This window comes from Manis javanica, chromosome 16, assembly GCF_040802235.1.
Source record: "Manis javanica isolate MJ-LG chromosome 16, MJ_LKY, whole genome shotgun sequence".
Classification (NCBI taxonomy): domain Eukaryota; kingdom Metazoa; phylum Chordata; class Mammalia; order Pholidota; family Manidae; genus Manis; species Manis javanica.
The window spans coordinates 40460780-40477496 of record NC_133171.1 but is presented as its reverse complement, the minus strand read 5'-3'; the positions used below and the strand labels follow the sequence as shown (position 1 = coordinate 40477496).

The following is a 16717-nucleotide window of genomic DNA, read 5'->3' as shown; positions in this document are numbered from 1 at the left end:
TGTATGTAAATGCTCTTAATATCATGTCCTGTAGTCATGGTAAACGGTATAACAATATATGTAAACTGTATAATGATAAGAGGATTGAGTGGAAAGCAAAGAAATAGGCCATGAAAAATTATTAACTTAAAATGAGTCCATGTGAATTAGGGATGGATTTACTGAATAGAATTCAGTAAGTTTCATGTCCAAGGTCATATTCTAGCTTCAATGCTAATGAACTAATCATTACACATAAATGCAATACAGTTCATGAACAATTATCAACATTTAATTTTATTGACTCCAGGTCACAATCATGGCAGATGACATTAGGTGCATCTAAGCAGACTGTTAAAGAGATATGCTTTCTCTGAGTGTTTACAGCACTTATGAGTCTCTAGGATGGGCATCATTTCAAATATTGTTTCAGGGAAATAGAATAATCCTGGCCTTAGGGAGACACCTACAGGTACAGAAGAAAAAAATTAAAGGATTTAAGAACTAGTAAACAATAGCATTATGTTTAATCAGAAAACCAAAATTACTTCTTCTGGAAATATTTTTGAATGCTGAAGCATTTTTCGTTATGAAGTACAAATTACACAGAATAGTTTAATAGCATATATATATACACACACACACATAGAATTTTTATCTTTCAACTTTAGGCTACTTATAAAATCAAGATTTGTCTAATGGCCAAAAGGATGGTTCATAATTCTTTGGAAATGAGTCAAAATTTAACCTACTGGTGGAAATAACATAGTTATCATCATAATCATCCTTTTTACTGAGTCTCTATTAAATAGCAAAAAGTATATTTAGATATTCATCACTTTGTTAAGTTTTTTTCCCCCTCATTTAAAATAAAAATTACCTCTGGTAAAATAAACATGTATTCCCTGACACATCTTAACATAAATGATTTTATTAGATCCATTTTTTATTTTAAAAAAAGGTATTTGAGAGGAATGAAATGGATAGGAATTTTAAGATACTGGTAGAGGGTGGTGGTGACATGGCATACATAACCTTGTCTGTATAGACAGATCTAGAGATATTTAACAATCCCCGTGCCTCTGCTCTCCATCCATGAATTCCTACTCCTGGACATGGAAATCAGAGGAAGGAGAAATTCATCCTGCTTTCTTTTGCTTTACTTTTATTTCTCCTATTTCCAAGTAGGTAGTAGGTTTTGCTCAGAAAGGATGCCTCTTTAAACTTCTCCTCCACTTTCTACACTACTTATATAAACATACATAAAATATATATATTTCCATTAAGTTGCAAGGAAAGCATTATGATGTCTTCAGAGTACCCTAAAGACATCATTCCAGTATACTTCCAGAGCCAGAAAAGCTTCCAAGCTCTAGAATTGACAAAATGATCACTGGAAAACAAATTCCACAATTTTACCTTTTCCTGATGTTGACACTATGATGTATCTAATTATGAAATCACTGCATATCAAAGAAGATCCACAAAAGAACAACCAACTAGATGAGGGGGCATAGCATATTTCACACAGAAAATACCTAATGATCAAGAGCCCTTTGTTTTAAAAGATAAAAGCTAGATTCTGTCAACTCTATCTTCCAAAATATGGTCATATTCTCTGTCTTGGCCATCTCTAAGCAACACGTAAGCAACTCTTATCCCCAGTCTTGCCCCATTAAAAAGCATCTTCCACTAGCTGCTGTGCTAAAACAAATCTTAACAGATTATTCTCATAGTTAGAATCACAGTATAATTCTGCTTTTATCTTCAGGATAAAGTCCAAATGCCTTAACTGTACAAGCCTCTATGTATCATCTAGCCTCAACCTACCATTCCAGCTTCATTGCCTTACCATTGATTCTTTTCATAATAGTAACACAATAATGCTAACAACTAAGTTATAAAACATTTATCAAATGTCAGGACAGTCCTACTTTTTTATTCTGGTAAGACATACATAAATTTCACCTTATTAACCATTTTTAAGTGCACAGTTTCACAGCTTTAAGTACATTCACATGATTGCTCAACTATACCACCATCTATTTCTGGAACTTTAGCATCTTCTCCAGATGAAACCCATTTAAACATTAATTCCCCATTCCCTCCTCTCCCTAGGCCCTGGCAAACAACATTGTTTCTGCCTCTGAATTTGACTATTCTAGGTACTTCATAAGAATAGACTCATACAATATTTGTCTTTTTTGACTGGCTTATTTCACAGCATGTCTTCCAGGGTCATCTATGTTGCTGCATGTGTCAGAATTCCTTTTTTAAGGCTGAATAATATTGTATTGTAAGTATATACCACATTTTGTTAATTCATTCATTTGTTGATGGGCATTTGATTTGCTTCTACTCTTTGGCTACTGTGAATAATGGTGCTATGAATATGGGTGTAAAATACCTGTCTGAGACCCTACTCTCAATGCTTTTGGATGTATACGCAGAAGCGGAATTGGTGGGCCACTTGATAGTTTTAATTTTTTGAGGAATTATCATTTTCCCCACAGAAGCATCATTATACATTGCCACCAGCAAGAGCTCTGTGATAGGTGACTTTGTGTCAACTTGACTGGCCTCAGGATGTCCAGATTAAATATTGTTTCTGAGTATGTCTGTTAGGATGTTTCTGAATGAAATAAGCTTTTATATCAGTGGACTTTTAGAATACCTTGCTCTTTGCAATGTGGGCAGGCATCATACAATCTGTTGAGGGCCTGAGTAGAACAAAAGGTAGAGGAAGGAGGAACTCACCCCATTTTTCCTGCCTCCCTAATTGAGCTGGGCCATCTCATATCAGCTTCTCTGACCTCTGAACTGGGATTTACACCATGGATTCCCCTGGTCCTCAGGCCTTCAGACCTAGATTGAATTACTAGCTTTTGCAGACACATACACCATAGCCCTTCTATACCCCCTGCTTCCATCATCATTTTGGAGGAAGTCATATTGACAACTTAAGCACTTTCATTTATGGAATATTCATAAACATTCACCCTCCTGGGGCTAAAGCCAAGCCCAGCAATAATAAGGCCACATGTTCATGCCCAAGAAGAAAGCAAAGTCAGACCTGAAGTAATATTTGGCCATTTCTCTACTATTACAACCTTCAGATCTGATTTAATACTCTTCTTAAGGTAATTCTGAGGACTACAATCACAACATATATACTCTCACTATTTTTTCCAAGATATTTTAATTATTTTTTTCATATATGGATTTCATTTTCTGGTGGTCAAGTGAATATAATGCTACATTGAAGAATGGGACTAGTCAGACTTTTTTTTAGGTAAAGTTTAATTTTTTAAATAGAAAGTAAATAGATTTATAAGAAATACTTCAAATAAATATGAATTTTTAAATGCCTTTATCTAGAGTTTCTGATAAAGTATGTGTTATAGAGTTTTTAAGGATAATTTCTTTTCAACTTTTAAAGTGAAACTGCACATACATTCTTATATCATGCCAATATTCTTCTAAGTCAGGTATTTTTAATGTAAAGCTTTCAAGAAAGCATGTATCAGGTGTTGAATTAAATTGAAAACATGGCTTCCCTCTCTTCTTTGATCATCACTGGAAGAGTACTTAAGAAAAAAGCTAAAACAAAAACAGGATGTTACATAGATTGCTGCTTCTTTTCCAAACACTTCTCAATATCATCAAGCACTTGAATGGCAGCCTTTGGAATTCGAGTCCCAGGACCAAATACATTGGAAACACCAACTTCAAACAGAAATTCATAATCCTGTTAAAAGAATTTGTTTAATTAATAGAAGAGACAGTATTTCTAATTTCAAGGAAATGAAACAAAGGTATATGAACTCTGTCTTTTCTTCTTTGTCCCCAGTGCTCCAAACTTTCTCACCTGGTACACTGTTGGCATCAGGACTGAAGAATCCTTCCTGAACTGGGACTGCTGACAGGCACCAGACCCCCTACACTCCAGGTCATTAAAATAACACACACACTGAGCATTTTCCAAACACCCCAGGGTGCTGTTTGTAGCAGGAAGCTGTGACGACTGCTGACTGACAACTTCAGAGTCTTTAACCAGAACTTGCTCTCACATAAATTGTCACTACTTGTCATTATTTTTCTTAAATTTATTACCACGCTACAGCTTTGGTTTTACAAGGTCACTTATCTCCTCTGGGGTATTCTGTCTGCAGTAGTGGACGGTGCTCTGAACTTGGCTTCCATGAAATCTGATTCCCGTGAAAGGGGATCAGCTTGTTTGTAAAGACTCTGCTGTCACTGTTGCCGCTTGTTGGTTTACTTTGAATGGACAGTTTGAGTGAAAAGAATCGCAGGGCACAAGTACTGCTCCAGGCTTCGGCTGTTTCAACAGATCAAGTTTAGGACAAGCTCTAAAGCCCTGATCCATACCCACTAGAGTGATCATACATTCCAGGGCTTTCTGGTTGGTTTTACTGTTGCACTTTTTTGGTCATGACTCTTTTGAATTCAGCTATAACTGGCATGTAACATTATATTTGCTTGTGTATATAACATTATGTAAACCATAATGATTCAGTGTTTGTATATGTTGCAAGTGATCACCATAAGTCCAGCTAACATCCATAGCCATATGTAAGTATAAAATTTTGTGCATGTAATGAGAACTTTAATGATTTATTCTCTTACCAACTTGCAAATACATTATACAATATTATTAACTGTAATCACCATGCTATTACATTCCATCCCAGGACTTCATTTTATAACTGAAGGTTTGTACCTTTTGACTCCCTTTACTCATTTTACCCACCCTCTACCCACACCTCTGGCAACCAACAATCTGTTCTTCCACACGTAAGTGAGATGATGTATTTGTCTTTTCTGTGTGACTTATTTCACTTAGCACAATGCCATCACGGTCCCATCCATGCTGTCACAAACGGCATGATTTCCTTCCTTTTTTTGGTTCAATAATATCCCATTGCATATATATCTCCTATCTTCTTTGTCCACTCATGCATCAATGGACACTTAGGTTATTTCCATGTATTAGCTATTATAAATAATGCTGCAATAAATATGGGGTTGCACATATCTTTTCAAGTTAGTGTCTTCATTTTCTTGAGTTAAATACCCAGAAGTAGAATTGCTGGATCACATGGTAGTTTTATTTTTTTAAGGAACCTCCTTATTGTCTTCCAAACTTGCTGTATCAATTTACATTCCCACCAACAGTACATAAGGGTTCCCTTTTCTCCACATCCTCACCAACACTTATTCTTTCTTGTTTTTTTTATTATAGTCATTCTAATGTGAGGTGATGTCTCATTGCATTTTTGATTCACATTGCCCTGATAATTAGTGATGTTGAGCATCTTTAAATATACAGTTGGCCATATTCTTTGTCTTCTATGTCTTCTTTGGAAAAATGTCTATTCAGGTCCACTGCCCATTTTTTAATGAGACTATTTAGGCTTTGTAACTTTTTAATAGCACCCATTTTTATTCTCAAAAATGATCACATTTGGATAACAAGTCATATGGTCATGATAATTATCTTCCAACTACTCCTTTGTTGTCTCTGTCATTTCCTTGTAATAATTTTATAATACTATACTTTTTCAATGGCAGTTAACACATTTTATTGAACTTTTCTCCTTCTAGTCTGTACACTTCTAAGGGCAGAGATCATATCTAATCATCTTTATATCCTCAGCACTTGACACATAAAGATATTCAAAACATGTCATTATTCTCAAGCAGGTGCTTATAAATTTCAAGACTTCATAAGAGTTGTGGATTTGGAAAGGAGGACTCATCTGGAAGAGGACTATGAAATACTGCAACTGGAGAAAGGATCCTTGACTTACCTAAGGCCTTACATAAGCCCTGCAAAATGTAGTTTAGTAAGGAGATAAAATGTTAGAACAAGTGAATCTGAGTAAAGGGTATACAAGTGTCCTTGGCATTATTTTCATTGTGTACCTTGCCTGTTAGTTTGAAATGATTTACAAAAAAATGATACTACTAATATTTAGAACCAAAGTAATTACATAACACAAAATATTAGAATTAAAATATGAGTTGAGAAAAAATTAAATGAGTTGACATTTTCAAGAAATACATTTCACACAAGGTATATTAGCCCTCCAGATATTTGAATTACCAAGAACATCTGGGCCACACATATCACAGTGCCTGCTTTATGATGGAAGTAGGCATCATGAGGATGCTTACCCTGCCTAAAATACTTAGAAGCCAACCTATTAGGAGGGTTATAGATCCTAACGTAGAAACACATACTGGTGAGGAAAGACCGTATTTATTTAATCATGCTGCAGAAACTACAAGCTCCACAATGGCAGTAGTTATTTGATTAGTCACCATATTAGTGATTTCTAATTTAAAAGCTAAGTGATTCTGAATGCAACATTTCATGTATTTACTGCAAACAATCAATGAAAAAAATGGTGTTGACTGCTATATTATAAATGATATCCATATTAACACACAGTGTGTTATAGAAAATGATCCTTAGTCTTTAATCTCATGGGGAAAAATTATGGAAAATACCTACAGATGTTCTTGGTAATTCAAATATATGGAGGGTTAATATACCTTGTGTGAAATATATTTCTTGAAAATGTCAGCTCATTTATATAACAAGGCTGTGTTTTTTCTCAACTCATATTTCAATTCTAATATTTTGTGCTACATAATTACTTTGGTTCTAAATGTTAATATCATGTTGAGGAGCTTAGTATAAACTCTGAAACTACACTACAGATAGAAGTGTTCCACAGAGAGCAATGAAGAACAAATTATACTTGTGAAAATAATGGGCAAGTACTTCAACAAAATCAATTTTGTGTTGACTCTATACCTTAAGTATTATGTTAGAAAAGAATAAATAATAGTTTGTTTCTAGACCCACATCATTACCAATTTCACAAGCTCATATGTGTATATATTTTCATTTCATAAGTAGTGTATAAATAGTCCCTACTGGATATTTTGAGTTTTAATGGAGGGAAAAAAACTATAAATCTATAGATAGATTCCTGTGCCTTTGTAGCATCTCTGAATCATACATTTAGAGTAATCTCATATATAGTTTTTCTAACTAAATATTTTTTCCATTCTTAGTTAAAAAAAAATTAATATAATTGCATTGGATTGGAAACAGAACCAAAGTGATATGTGGAAGGTATCCCCCCACCCTACTAATAAGTTAATTGACATCACTGATTATTACCTAGCATCCACTTCTCCTTTCCTAAGAGAAGCCACATTTTTGTTCAAGAATCTACCTCTTCCCCATCTAGCCAATAATTTTCAAGATAGGCTGATTCCATTTAGGTCTGAACTAGGATATTTTTGGCTCTAAGAAAACTATACCCTAGTTGAATTAGCTTTAATAAAACAGGTGTTACAGGACCATGTAACTGATAAAGCTCTGAATTATGTCAATGTTTAGGGATGGGAACATGGAAGAAGTGGACAAGATAGCTACTCTATAATAACAAAACCAAGTGCTGCCAATCAGCTAACTACAGGAACTCATAGCAAACCAGGAGTGCTTACCAAAACACTGTGTGTTCACAATTCATCTCTATTCCAGTCGTGAGATTTTATTACTTATATCCTGTTCCTTCTCCATCATTGTTTATTGACTATGAAGAAAGTAGATCTTTATCTAGATTACTAGTTTGCAAGGAGGCAATTATCTCATAGATGCTTTGTTAATTATTAAATTACACATAATGAATTAAAATATAGCTTAAGTAGAAAAAAACACTGCCTACTTTCAAACTTTGTAGAATTTACTTATTTAGTAAAATCACCAATAAATAATTTGGCTCAAAGTCTACAGTAAGTTCATCTTTAGTAAAGTGTGCAGTAAATTAAAGACCTACATATAAAGCTATTATTACTCAGGATTCCCATTATCGTACTAGAACAATATAGGAGATGAAGAATACCTGTGGTGGTATCACCCCTCCACACATGACAAGAATGTCTGGCCGTCCCAGAGAGTTAAGTTCTTTGATGAGCTCAGGAACCAGGGTTTTATGACCAGCGGCAAGTGTGCTTACACCCACTGCATGCACATCTGCATCTACAGCCTGCTGGGCCACTTCCCGGGGAGTCTAAGTGATTGTAAAACAGAGACAAATCATCATTTATGCCAAAAATGTCTTTAAAATGTTATTTACTTAATCTACATTTCAAGATTTTTCCTTGTTAAAAATCCTGAAGTGAAATATAACCGCATTTCATCATTTTCAAATGATAAATACCAACGCATCCGATGGACATAATAAAGACCAGTGCTGTACTTGATTCTAGAATTTATTGATTAGATTTAAGTTACACCAAAATGTAGTTCCCTAAAAGAATCTTAAAAATAAAGAATAAAGGCAAAATATATTATTTCTCATTATAATATTTTAAAAATACAAAAATTCTACTGTCTTCATTATCAATGGTTGAGTGGTTGTGCAGTACATGGCAAGACGTTGTTTCTATGAAGAAGTAAAGGACCAAACATAAAATGCAATGTGAAAAAGTGAATCTTAGGTTTTAAAATAGAATGAGCAAGAATAATGTTAGCAAGGAAGGAGTGAGAAGCCCCAGGACCTTGTTTTCCTACAAATACTACATTAACAGCAATATATGGAAAAAATAATGTGAGCGCTCTAGAAACCAATTAAGGAGCTATATAGCACCCAGGCAAGTGCATGAACAAGAGACAATGCCAAGGAGGGTGTGTTTCTCATTTATTTACTGGATTTAACCAGTTTGGGATACAGAATCCAAAGGATATTTTTAAGTATTCAATTATGAACTGAGTTACCCAAGATCCTTTCCACTGCCTACAGTGAATTTGTGACAATGCCTTGATAATTTACATGTATTTAAATCACTTCACATAAAAATGCCTATAAGTTTCTCATTGTAATTATAATGCAAACTGAGAAATTCGGAGGAGACAAGGCCACATTAGAAACCACTGCACAATTACAAGCACAAAAAATTACCGAAATCTGTATATTTTCTGAATTTACCAAGATTTTAAGGCTCACAATTTTAGTGTAGAAACAAAAGATTCTACACTCAGTAATGGAAACATATTCAAGAGGATCTCTAGGTAAATAATAGCACATTAAGTAAAACATTGAGTCTGTGAAAAAACATTAACACATGAAATTAAAACCTTTAAAGAAAATGTACATATTTTTGCTACTGATTTCTTAAAGAAATTGCTTATGAAATTTAATTAAGCATGATTTGTCATTGATATAATGTCACCAAAATTTATTAAATTTCCACTTAATTCAGTTCAAGCTTTATACTTGCATAAAATGTATTTGACATTATCAAATGTTTGAAAATTTCAAAACTTCAGATCTCATTTTGATTAAATCAGTCATCAGAGAACTGCAGGATTGTACCTTCAGACACAGATAAACTTTTTTATATTATATTAGCAAAGTTGGTGGTACTAAAAGGCAAATTATACTCTTATAGATGGGATATAATGGAGAAATGAACTTTCAGTTCTTTGAGAAATTCTTTTAGGTGACAATGACTAATAATTTTTGAGAAATTCTTTTAGGTGACAATGGCTAATAATTTTTTAATTACTTTTATTTTATGAAAAATATTTTCTAAAAGCTAACTACTAAATATTGGAAATATATTTATTCATGATTTAAGACAACCAAACAAAAAACTAAAGTAAAAGGGTAGTAGAACATAAGTAAAAAAATAGAATAGGAAAGTAGTTAACTTATAGGAAGAATGAAATCAATCTAAATATATACATATAAATATATAAAAATAACATAAAATATTAAAAATAATATATATATGTATAAATATTCATTTACTTATTTATTTGAGATTCTTAACAAAACCTACCTTAAATGCATAAGACTCTAAAAACATTTATGAATTTACCTACTGACACAGTTCAAGGTTCTATTCCACAAGTTCAGACTAATTCTTTATAGTAACAATTTCTTCCAGGCTTTCTAGAGTAATATTTAAACATTTTAAATGAGAAACTCTTATTGGACATTCTACAAAGGTTGGGCCTCTTCAGGAAGGTTTACTTCTTTGCTAGCGAACATGGAATGATTATTTGTCAGACTTGGTCCAAGCTGACCGACATGTGGTGTGTAGTCACAGAGCCTCCTCCTCCTTGAAACTCTTCTTCCTTAGTTTTTACCCCACTACTCATCCCACGTCCTCTCACTCCTTTGCTGCTTCCTTCTCCTCTATTCCTTTTAAAGTTCAAGTTCTCTTCTCATCTTGCTGTATCTCATCTTTATGGAAAATTACATCCATTTTCATGGTTTTAAGTACCATTTATATATTAGTAAGTCTCAAATTATTGTCTATAATTGAGACCTCTCTTCTATGCTTCATACATGTATATCCAACTTAACATGAATGTTCCATATATTTATCTGAATATTCCACAAGCTGGTTCTCTTAAACCTGCCTGATATCTGTAAGCAGCCCCTTCATTAAATTTTCTTCAAAATCCTAGCTGACTTTTTATTTCTGCTAAGACCCTGACACTGCCTCAGTTAAGGTCTTCATTGTTTCTCATTCAGATTACTGAATATTCTAACTGGACTCCTTGCATCTAGATGCTTCAGAAAGTTGTCTTACTAGAAAGTGAGCTTTTGAAAGTGAATTTTTATTGTGCCACTTTACCCAAACACCTTTGTGATAAAGTTCAAACTCCTCAGAATGGCATATAAGGCCACTCATCACAATGTACACACCTATCCAAGCACTGTATCCTAATCTTTCTGAACGTCTTGCAGTTACTTGAAGGCATCATACCCTCTCACAGCTCTGCACTTCCACTCAAACCAACCTTCTCAGCATGCCCTTCCCCACCTGGTTCTCTAAGCTCCTGAAAGGAGCAGCTCGAACCGAAGTTCCTAGGATACCTGAGCAAGTTCCTTGTCCAAACTTTAATTACAGTAATTATTATTACTCTGCTGTGGTTACTGTTTAAGTCAATCTCTCTCTTAGGAGCCTGTAACCTCCCTGAAGACAAAATCGTATCTTATTCAACTCAGAACCTAGCTATCTGGTAGATACTCAATAAATATGTAGTGGATAAAGCTTCTAACATAAAAGTTATTACAATGTATTCCCCAGCCAAAGATTTTTTTTATAGTGAATGATTAATGTTTTATCACTCTATAGAGAATTTCAGCTTGGTATACTTCCAACAAATTACTTGCTTGCGACAACTAATATTCAGTGATTAAATCAAATTCTACTGGAGTAGAGAAAAAAGAAAATCTAATTATGACTTAAGCTTACTCTGATGCTTGATTTCCCTTTTAAAACACTTTCCTCACCAACCTGGTGTGCTATCTTGACAAAATATTAGTGAAATCCCAAAAAATAGTACCATGAGGTCTTTGAAAGTAATCTTCTTAGTTTCAGAAGCCTAATAAAATTTTAGTTCCAAAAAGACATTGATTTTTACAAAGTCTGAGTAACAAGTACATAAACATGATTTATATTTTATTCTTATTTCCATGTAACTAATCGGATTATATGCATTAAAAATAAATTAGGGAATTTGTTAAATTCATGTTCTTCTTTTACAGCTTTACAAAGATCATCTTGATTTATCATCTTCACACTATTTTTTTCTACATGTAAGTGATTTATGACATACTTTTTGAAATCCCCAACAATTTTCAGTACCTGAAAAAGAGGACCTATGTCCACATCAAAACCAAGATCAGCAAATCCTGTAGCAATAACTTTTGCTCCTCTATCATGTCCATCTTGTCCCATTTTTGCCACAAGAAGGCGAGGTCTACGACCTTCATGTTCCATGAATTTATTAACCCTAAGAGCATTTCAAAATACAAAAGTTACACATTAATTGTGCAAAAGCTAGATGTAAAAACTATACTTTACTTGCATCAAATCTCTTGTTTATTTAAAAACAACTGATCTGTTTACTTGTATTTTGTTAATATCTCCATTTTACCTTGAGAACTGCATTAAAGCCTGAGTATGTTACCATCCCCCTTAGAGGAAAGTTTGAAATATGGCACAGCCTGTAACCCCATAACACTGAGAACATCACAATGAAACAAGATGAGAAAATGACAACTTTTCACTTTTCAAGCCAGTCTCCAGAGTACAATACACAGGAATATTTTGAAGTAACCTAAAATGTGCCTTTCAGCATTATTTATATATACAATATATGACTCACTAGCTGCGTTGAACTGTCCATATCTCACCTACCCTTCACAAGTGTGAACTCCCCCAAGCTGATGGCCGTGTGGTGTCTTATAATGATGTCTCATCAAAATGCTTGCTTAAATCAACAAATTAATACTACACAGGAGAAAGCACTACATTTATTTTTCTTTAAAGGAAACCATGTCACATTTCAACTTTAGCCTTGGCTGTTTTGATATTTATCTCATACACAAGTAGTGACATAAAATTGTTAGTAGGAAATTTATTACAAAGACTGAGAAAAACAAGCATCAGGAAACTACTTTTTATACGAGAGGCATGATCACTTTATATAAATCTCTATTTTCAAATCATGCTTGACAGTGTTATTTACCATCAGTTCAGTGATGGCTGATTTCAATTTATGCATGGCAACCAAATATTTACTTTCAAATAGGAAAATTAAGATTGTATAATATTTGAGCAATTAAACAATGTAAATAAATTTAAAAAATACGAAGGTGTACCATAGTAAGGAGACTGAAATCTAAGTACCTGGAGGATATGAAGCAATATCAATGTTAGTTAAACAAACACTTGTTTGATATGAGAAATCCCTAAATGGGACTATGATGAAAGTTCAAAATACTATTTTCATAAAACTACACACTAACAGAAAAGTCAATTCAAATATTTTCTAAGTGGTATGTGAGAAAATTAAGCCTCCAGTAGATTCATAGGGATGTGTTAACAGAAATGATGACATTCTGGTTTAAGAAATCTCACTTATTACCTCTTGATAGCAAATGATATCTCTTTACTTTCTCCAAATTCCTGGCGATAGGCTCCACTCACCATACGATCACTAGCTTTATGTTCACCAAATATCTTTTTCATGGCATCTGTGATTTCTCCAACTGTACATCTAAAATATTAAATGAAGGTTCTGTTAACATCATTATTTGAATAAAAAATACTTACTTTAATATTCAATATAATTAGACATTTTATTATCTAAAAAGAGGCTCTTGAAAATCTAAGAATGCTTTTTACAGCACTCATGAAAACATCTGTCTCAGAATGCTGAGAAAATGATTCTGAATGCCTTTATACATAGTAATATTTTCAACATTTGTCAAACAAAATAATGACTGAATGACCAAAAACTACAAATAGACAAGTATCTAAAGTTTGAAGAATAATTCAACACTTAATATGAATGGGAAAAGAGCAAGATTCCCATGTATGTTTTTTGATAAAAAGCAAATATTTCAGCACATTCCATCTACTTGTTTATTAATTAATTCAACATGTATTGGTGCCTAATAATATGGGCCAAGCAGTGGTAAGTGGTAGAGATACAGTGATAATAAGACTGAAAAAAGTACCCGCTCTTAAAGAACTTATCATCTAGTTAACGGATACAGATGATATACAAACAAACAATTAGATAATTTCATGTGGTAGTAAGTATTGCAAAGACACTTAAATAAGCAAAATGGAATTGGATATCTGGGAAAGCCATTTTAAAGATAATAAAGACACAAAGATAGAACTTTTAAACTATGACTAAAATGATGAGAATGAGAAACTAAAGGGAACATAAAGAAAAGAGTGTTTGAAAAATAAAACACTAACTGCAAAGACCCTGAGAGGTAGGAAAATATGTTTTTTTTTTTCAAAAAATAGAAAGAAGGACATTGGGGACACAGCATAATTAAGGAAGTAGGGTAAGATGAGGTCAGAGAGGAAGGCAAGAGTCACATCTAGCACATTCTTGCAGGCCATGGTAAGATCAAGTGTTAATTTAAAAGGAATGGGATACCTTATGATTTTAAGCAGAGAAATTATTTTATTTCTTTTAAGAAATTAAAACTGAAAAATAAATCATTTTATTTAAGAAATTGAAACTGAAAAATAAACCAACCCACATACTATTTGCTCTACCTCTTAAACACTTAAAACATGTTTAAAAAAAGTTCATTATATTAAACAAAAAATTAGAAAAGCAAAAATAATTTTTTTAGTGACTATCACATATTAGAGAAAAGTTTCTGTGGATCACTCGCTTTTCTGCACATCCTGTGAGGGAAAGCACTGCTTGCCTTTTATTCTGGACTATCTTTTCAAAGATGTCTATACAGTGAATAGCCTCGGAAGAACAGACATTGTCTACCTCTGGACAAAGGGCAGTTTGCTTACTATCTAATAATAATGACTCCCTATACTTGAAAGTCAACCTGCAAATCAGTGACATGGACTCATTACAATAACATCAAATGTCCTGAGCTATAGGGAAATACACTGGTATTAATACATTCCATTCAAAATACATGAATGTTTTAAATGCACAGGTGTTTAAGAAAAACAAAATTAACTTTATTTTGGTTTCCTTTATTTTATTTAAGGCTCACATGGTGCACAGGATCAAGCTTTGATTTAAGTATACCCTGGGAAGCTAAACTGGTCAACTCCTAGTATTTGGAAATCTCCAAATTTACATATCCTCACCTTGCACGAGCTGCATCCACTGCAAGAGCCAGAATATTCCCATCACCACTGGCAGCACACTCAGTCAGGGCAGAGAGACACCTTGCAGCCACAGTTTGATCCCTGCTGGATTTAACCTTATGGAAAAGGTCAAGGAAAGAGACAATTTACTTGAACAGAGACTAAAACAGAGATCACAAATTAGACTCTATTTACGTCATATGGAAATTGTTCTATAATCCTAACCTCAAATACAAAAGAAAAAAAGAGAGAGAGTAATTAATAGGTATCCCAGGGCTGATATTCAATTTATTCATTCAATAAACATTTATGGATGTCCTAAAATAATTAAATTCCGTATAACCCTGATAAATCAGAAAGAAGTGGGGCAATAATAAGTAACAGTGCTGACCCTTCCAGCAGTATCTGTATTTAGGATTTTATAATATACCCAGACATTGAAAACAAGTGGATCTCTTATATGAGGAATTTCAAAGATATGCTAAAGATTAACAGTGAGAAGGAAGAAAAAAAAGATTACAACTTTAAGTTTCCCTTAGCTAATTAACAACATATTGGTAATAATATGTATGTATATTGTTATGCTTTCTATTTAAAAATAATACCAGTAGATGGCCTAATAAGTCTTCCCTTTCCCTACTAAAGCCTATTCCTTAACTGAAAATAATAAAAAAAATAATAATAATACTGGGAAAGAGAGAGACAGAGACAATGAGAAATACTGCAGTAGAGAGATAAAGACAGTAAAAAGCACAGTTAAAAACTTTTCCCTCAGGTCCTAGTTATACTCTGCTCTGCCAAAAACCTGCCTAAATAAACAAAGTTACCTAAAATCCAACTTCTTTTACAAGTTTCACTACCTGTAGAAAAGTCTAAAATATTATACTCCTCTAAATGCCACTAAAATCAAGTAGCATCTATAAGCAGAGATGGACTAGAAAATTTAAATTAAGGATAAAGAAAAACACAACTCCATTATCATTACAATATTTGATTTCTCTCTCTTGATCAAAATAAGGTTTACCATCATTAAGGGTAGATGTAATTCTTCAAGCTGTTAGGACCTAGAGTTAATAAAAGTCTAAAATATAAGATAGAAGAAAAGGGGTTTTTCAAATATAATAAATATTGAAACTTTTGTGATCACTGGGAAATAAAATGCTATATCCTAAATAGGGCCTTTTTAAAAAATGACAAAAATGTAAGAGGAAAGTCATTATCTCCTGATTAAGGATGAAAAAGGAAATAATATTAAACATCTGCTATTAATTCTACTAGAAAAAAATAATAGTCACACATTTGGTCTAACTGGACAAAGTCTATTAGATTCTTAAAGAATATGTGAATTGAGGGGAAAAAAGTTGTATCTTAAACCATCACAGGGAAAGTAAACAGAGAAAAACCAATAAAGAATTTTAAGTTTCCTGCCTTAGAAAGAGCAATGATTACAAAAGCCAGGGATTAAGAGACCAAGGTAGCTTCATACAATGGAGACAAACACAAAAGAATTATGTGTTTTATCTGTTTCAGCATTTCATAAACTTTGGATCATCTCAGTGCAAAACTGGAAATAAAAAGTTAAGACAGTACTCTAGTTTCAATCAAAATAAATACATTTCATTATAAACTATGTCATACTAAAGCACTATTAAAATGTATTTTAATTAAAAAAACAAATACAAAACAGAAAGCAAATGATTATTTCATAGTAGTATCAGAAAACATGGTCTACTGGAAATAAATTACAGTGAGAAGCTCTGGGTTCAATTACCGATTCTAAATTTAATATTGTTTTAACTTTGAGTGAGTTACATAATAATCTAAACCTTAGTTCTAATCTGAAGTATTATTATTACTATTATGGTGTGTTTTTTTAATAACTCCATATCAGTTTCACAGAAGCAGGTATCATGATTTAAAACATGAGTGTTTGGTATCAATACACTTAGATTATCAGTCTTGAGTGAGCAATTATTTATCCCAGTCAAGTTTCTCAATCTCCCTTATCTTCAGTTTCCTTATCTTTAAA

General features: G+C 33.0%; 1 protein-coding gene across 1 annotated transcript in view; it reads right to left on the bottom strand.

Moving 5' to 3' along the window:
* Positions 1–249: 249 nt before the first annotated feature.
* MMUT (methylmalonyl-CoA mutase) overlaps positions 250–16717 on the bottom strand; it is a 35175-nt gene continuing 18707 nt past the window's right edge. The window contains exons 9-13 of the mRNA XM_037002777.2: positions 14689–14804; positions 12971–13102; positions 11686–11833; positions 7923–8090; positions 250–3727 (exon numbers count right to left, since the gene is read on the bottom strand). Of these exons, the coding sequence (XP_036858672.2) occupies positions 3599–3727; positions 7923–8090; positions 11686–11833; positions 12971–13102; positions 14689–14804 (693 nt within the window). The 3' untranslated portion in view covers positions 250–3598. The remainder of the gene's footprint in view (positions 3728–7922; positions 8091–11685; positions 11834–12970; positions 13103–14688; positions 14805–16717) is intronic.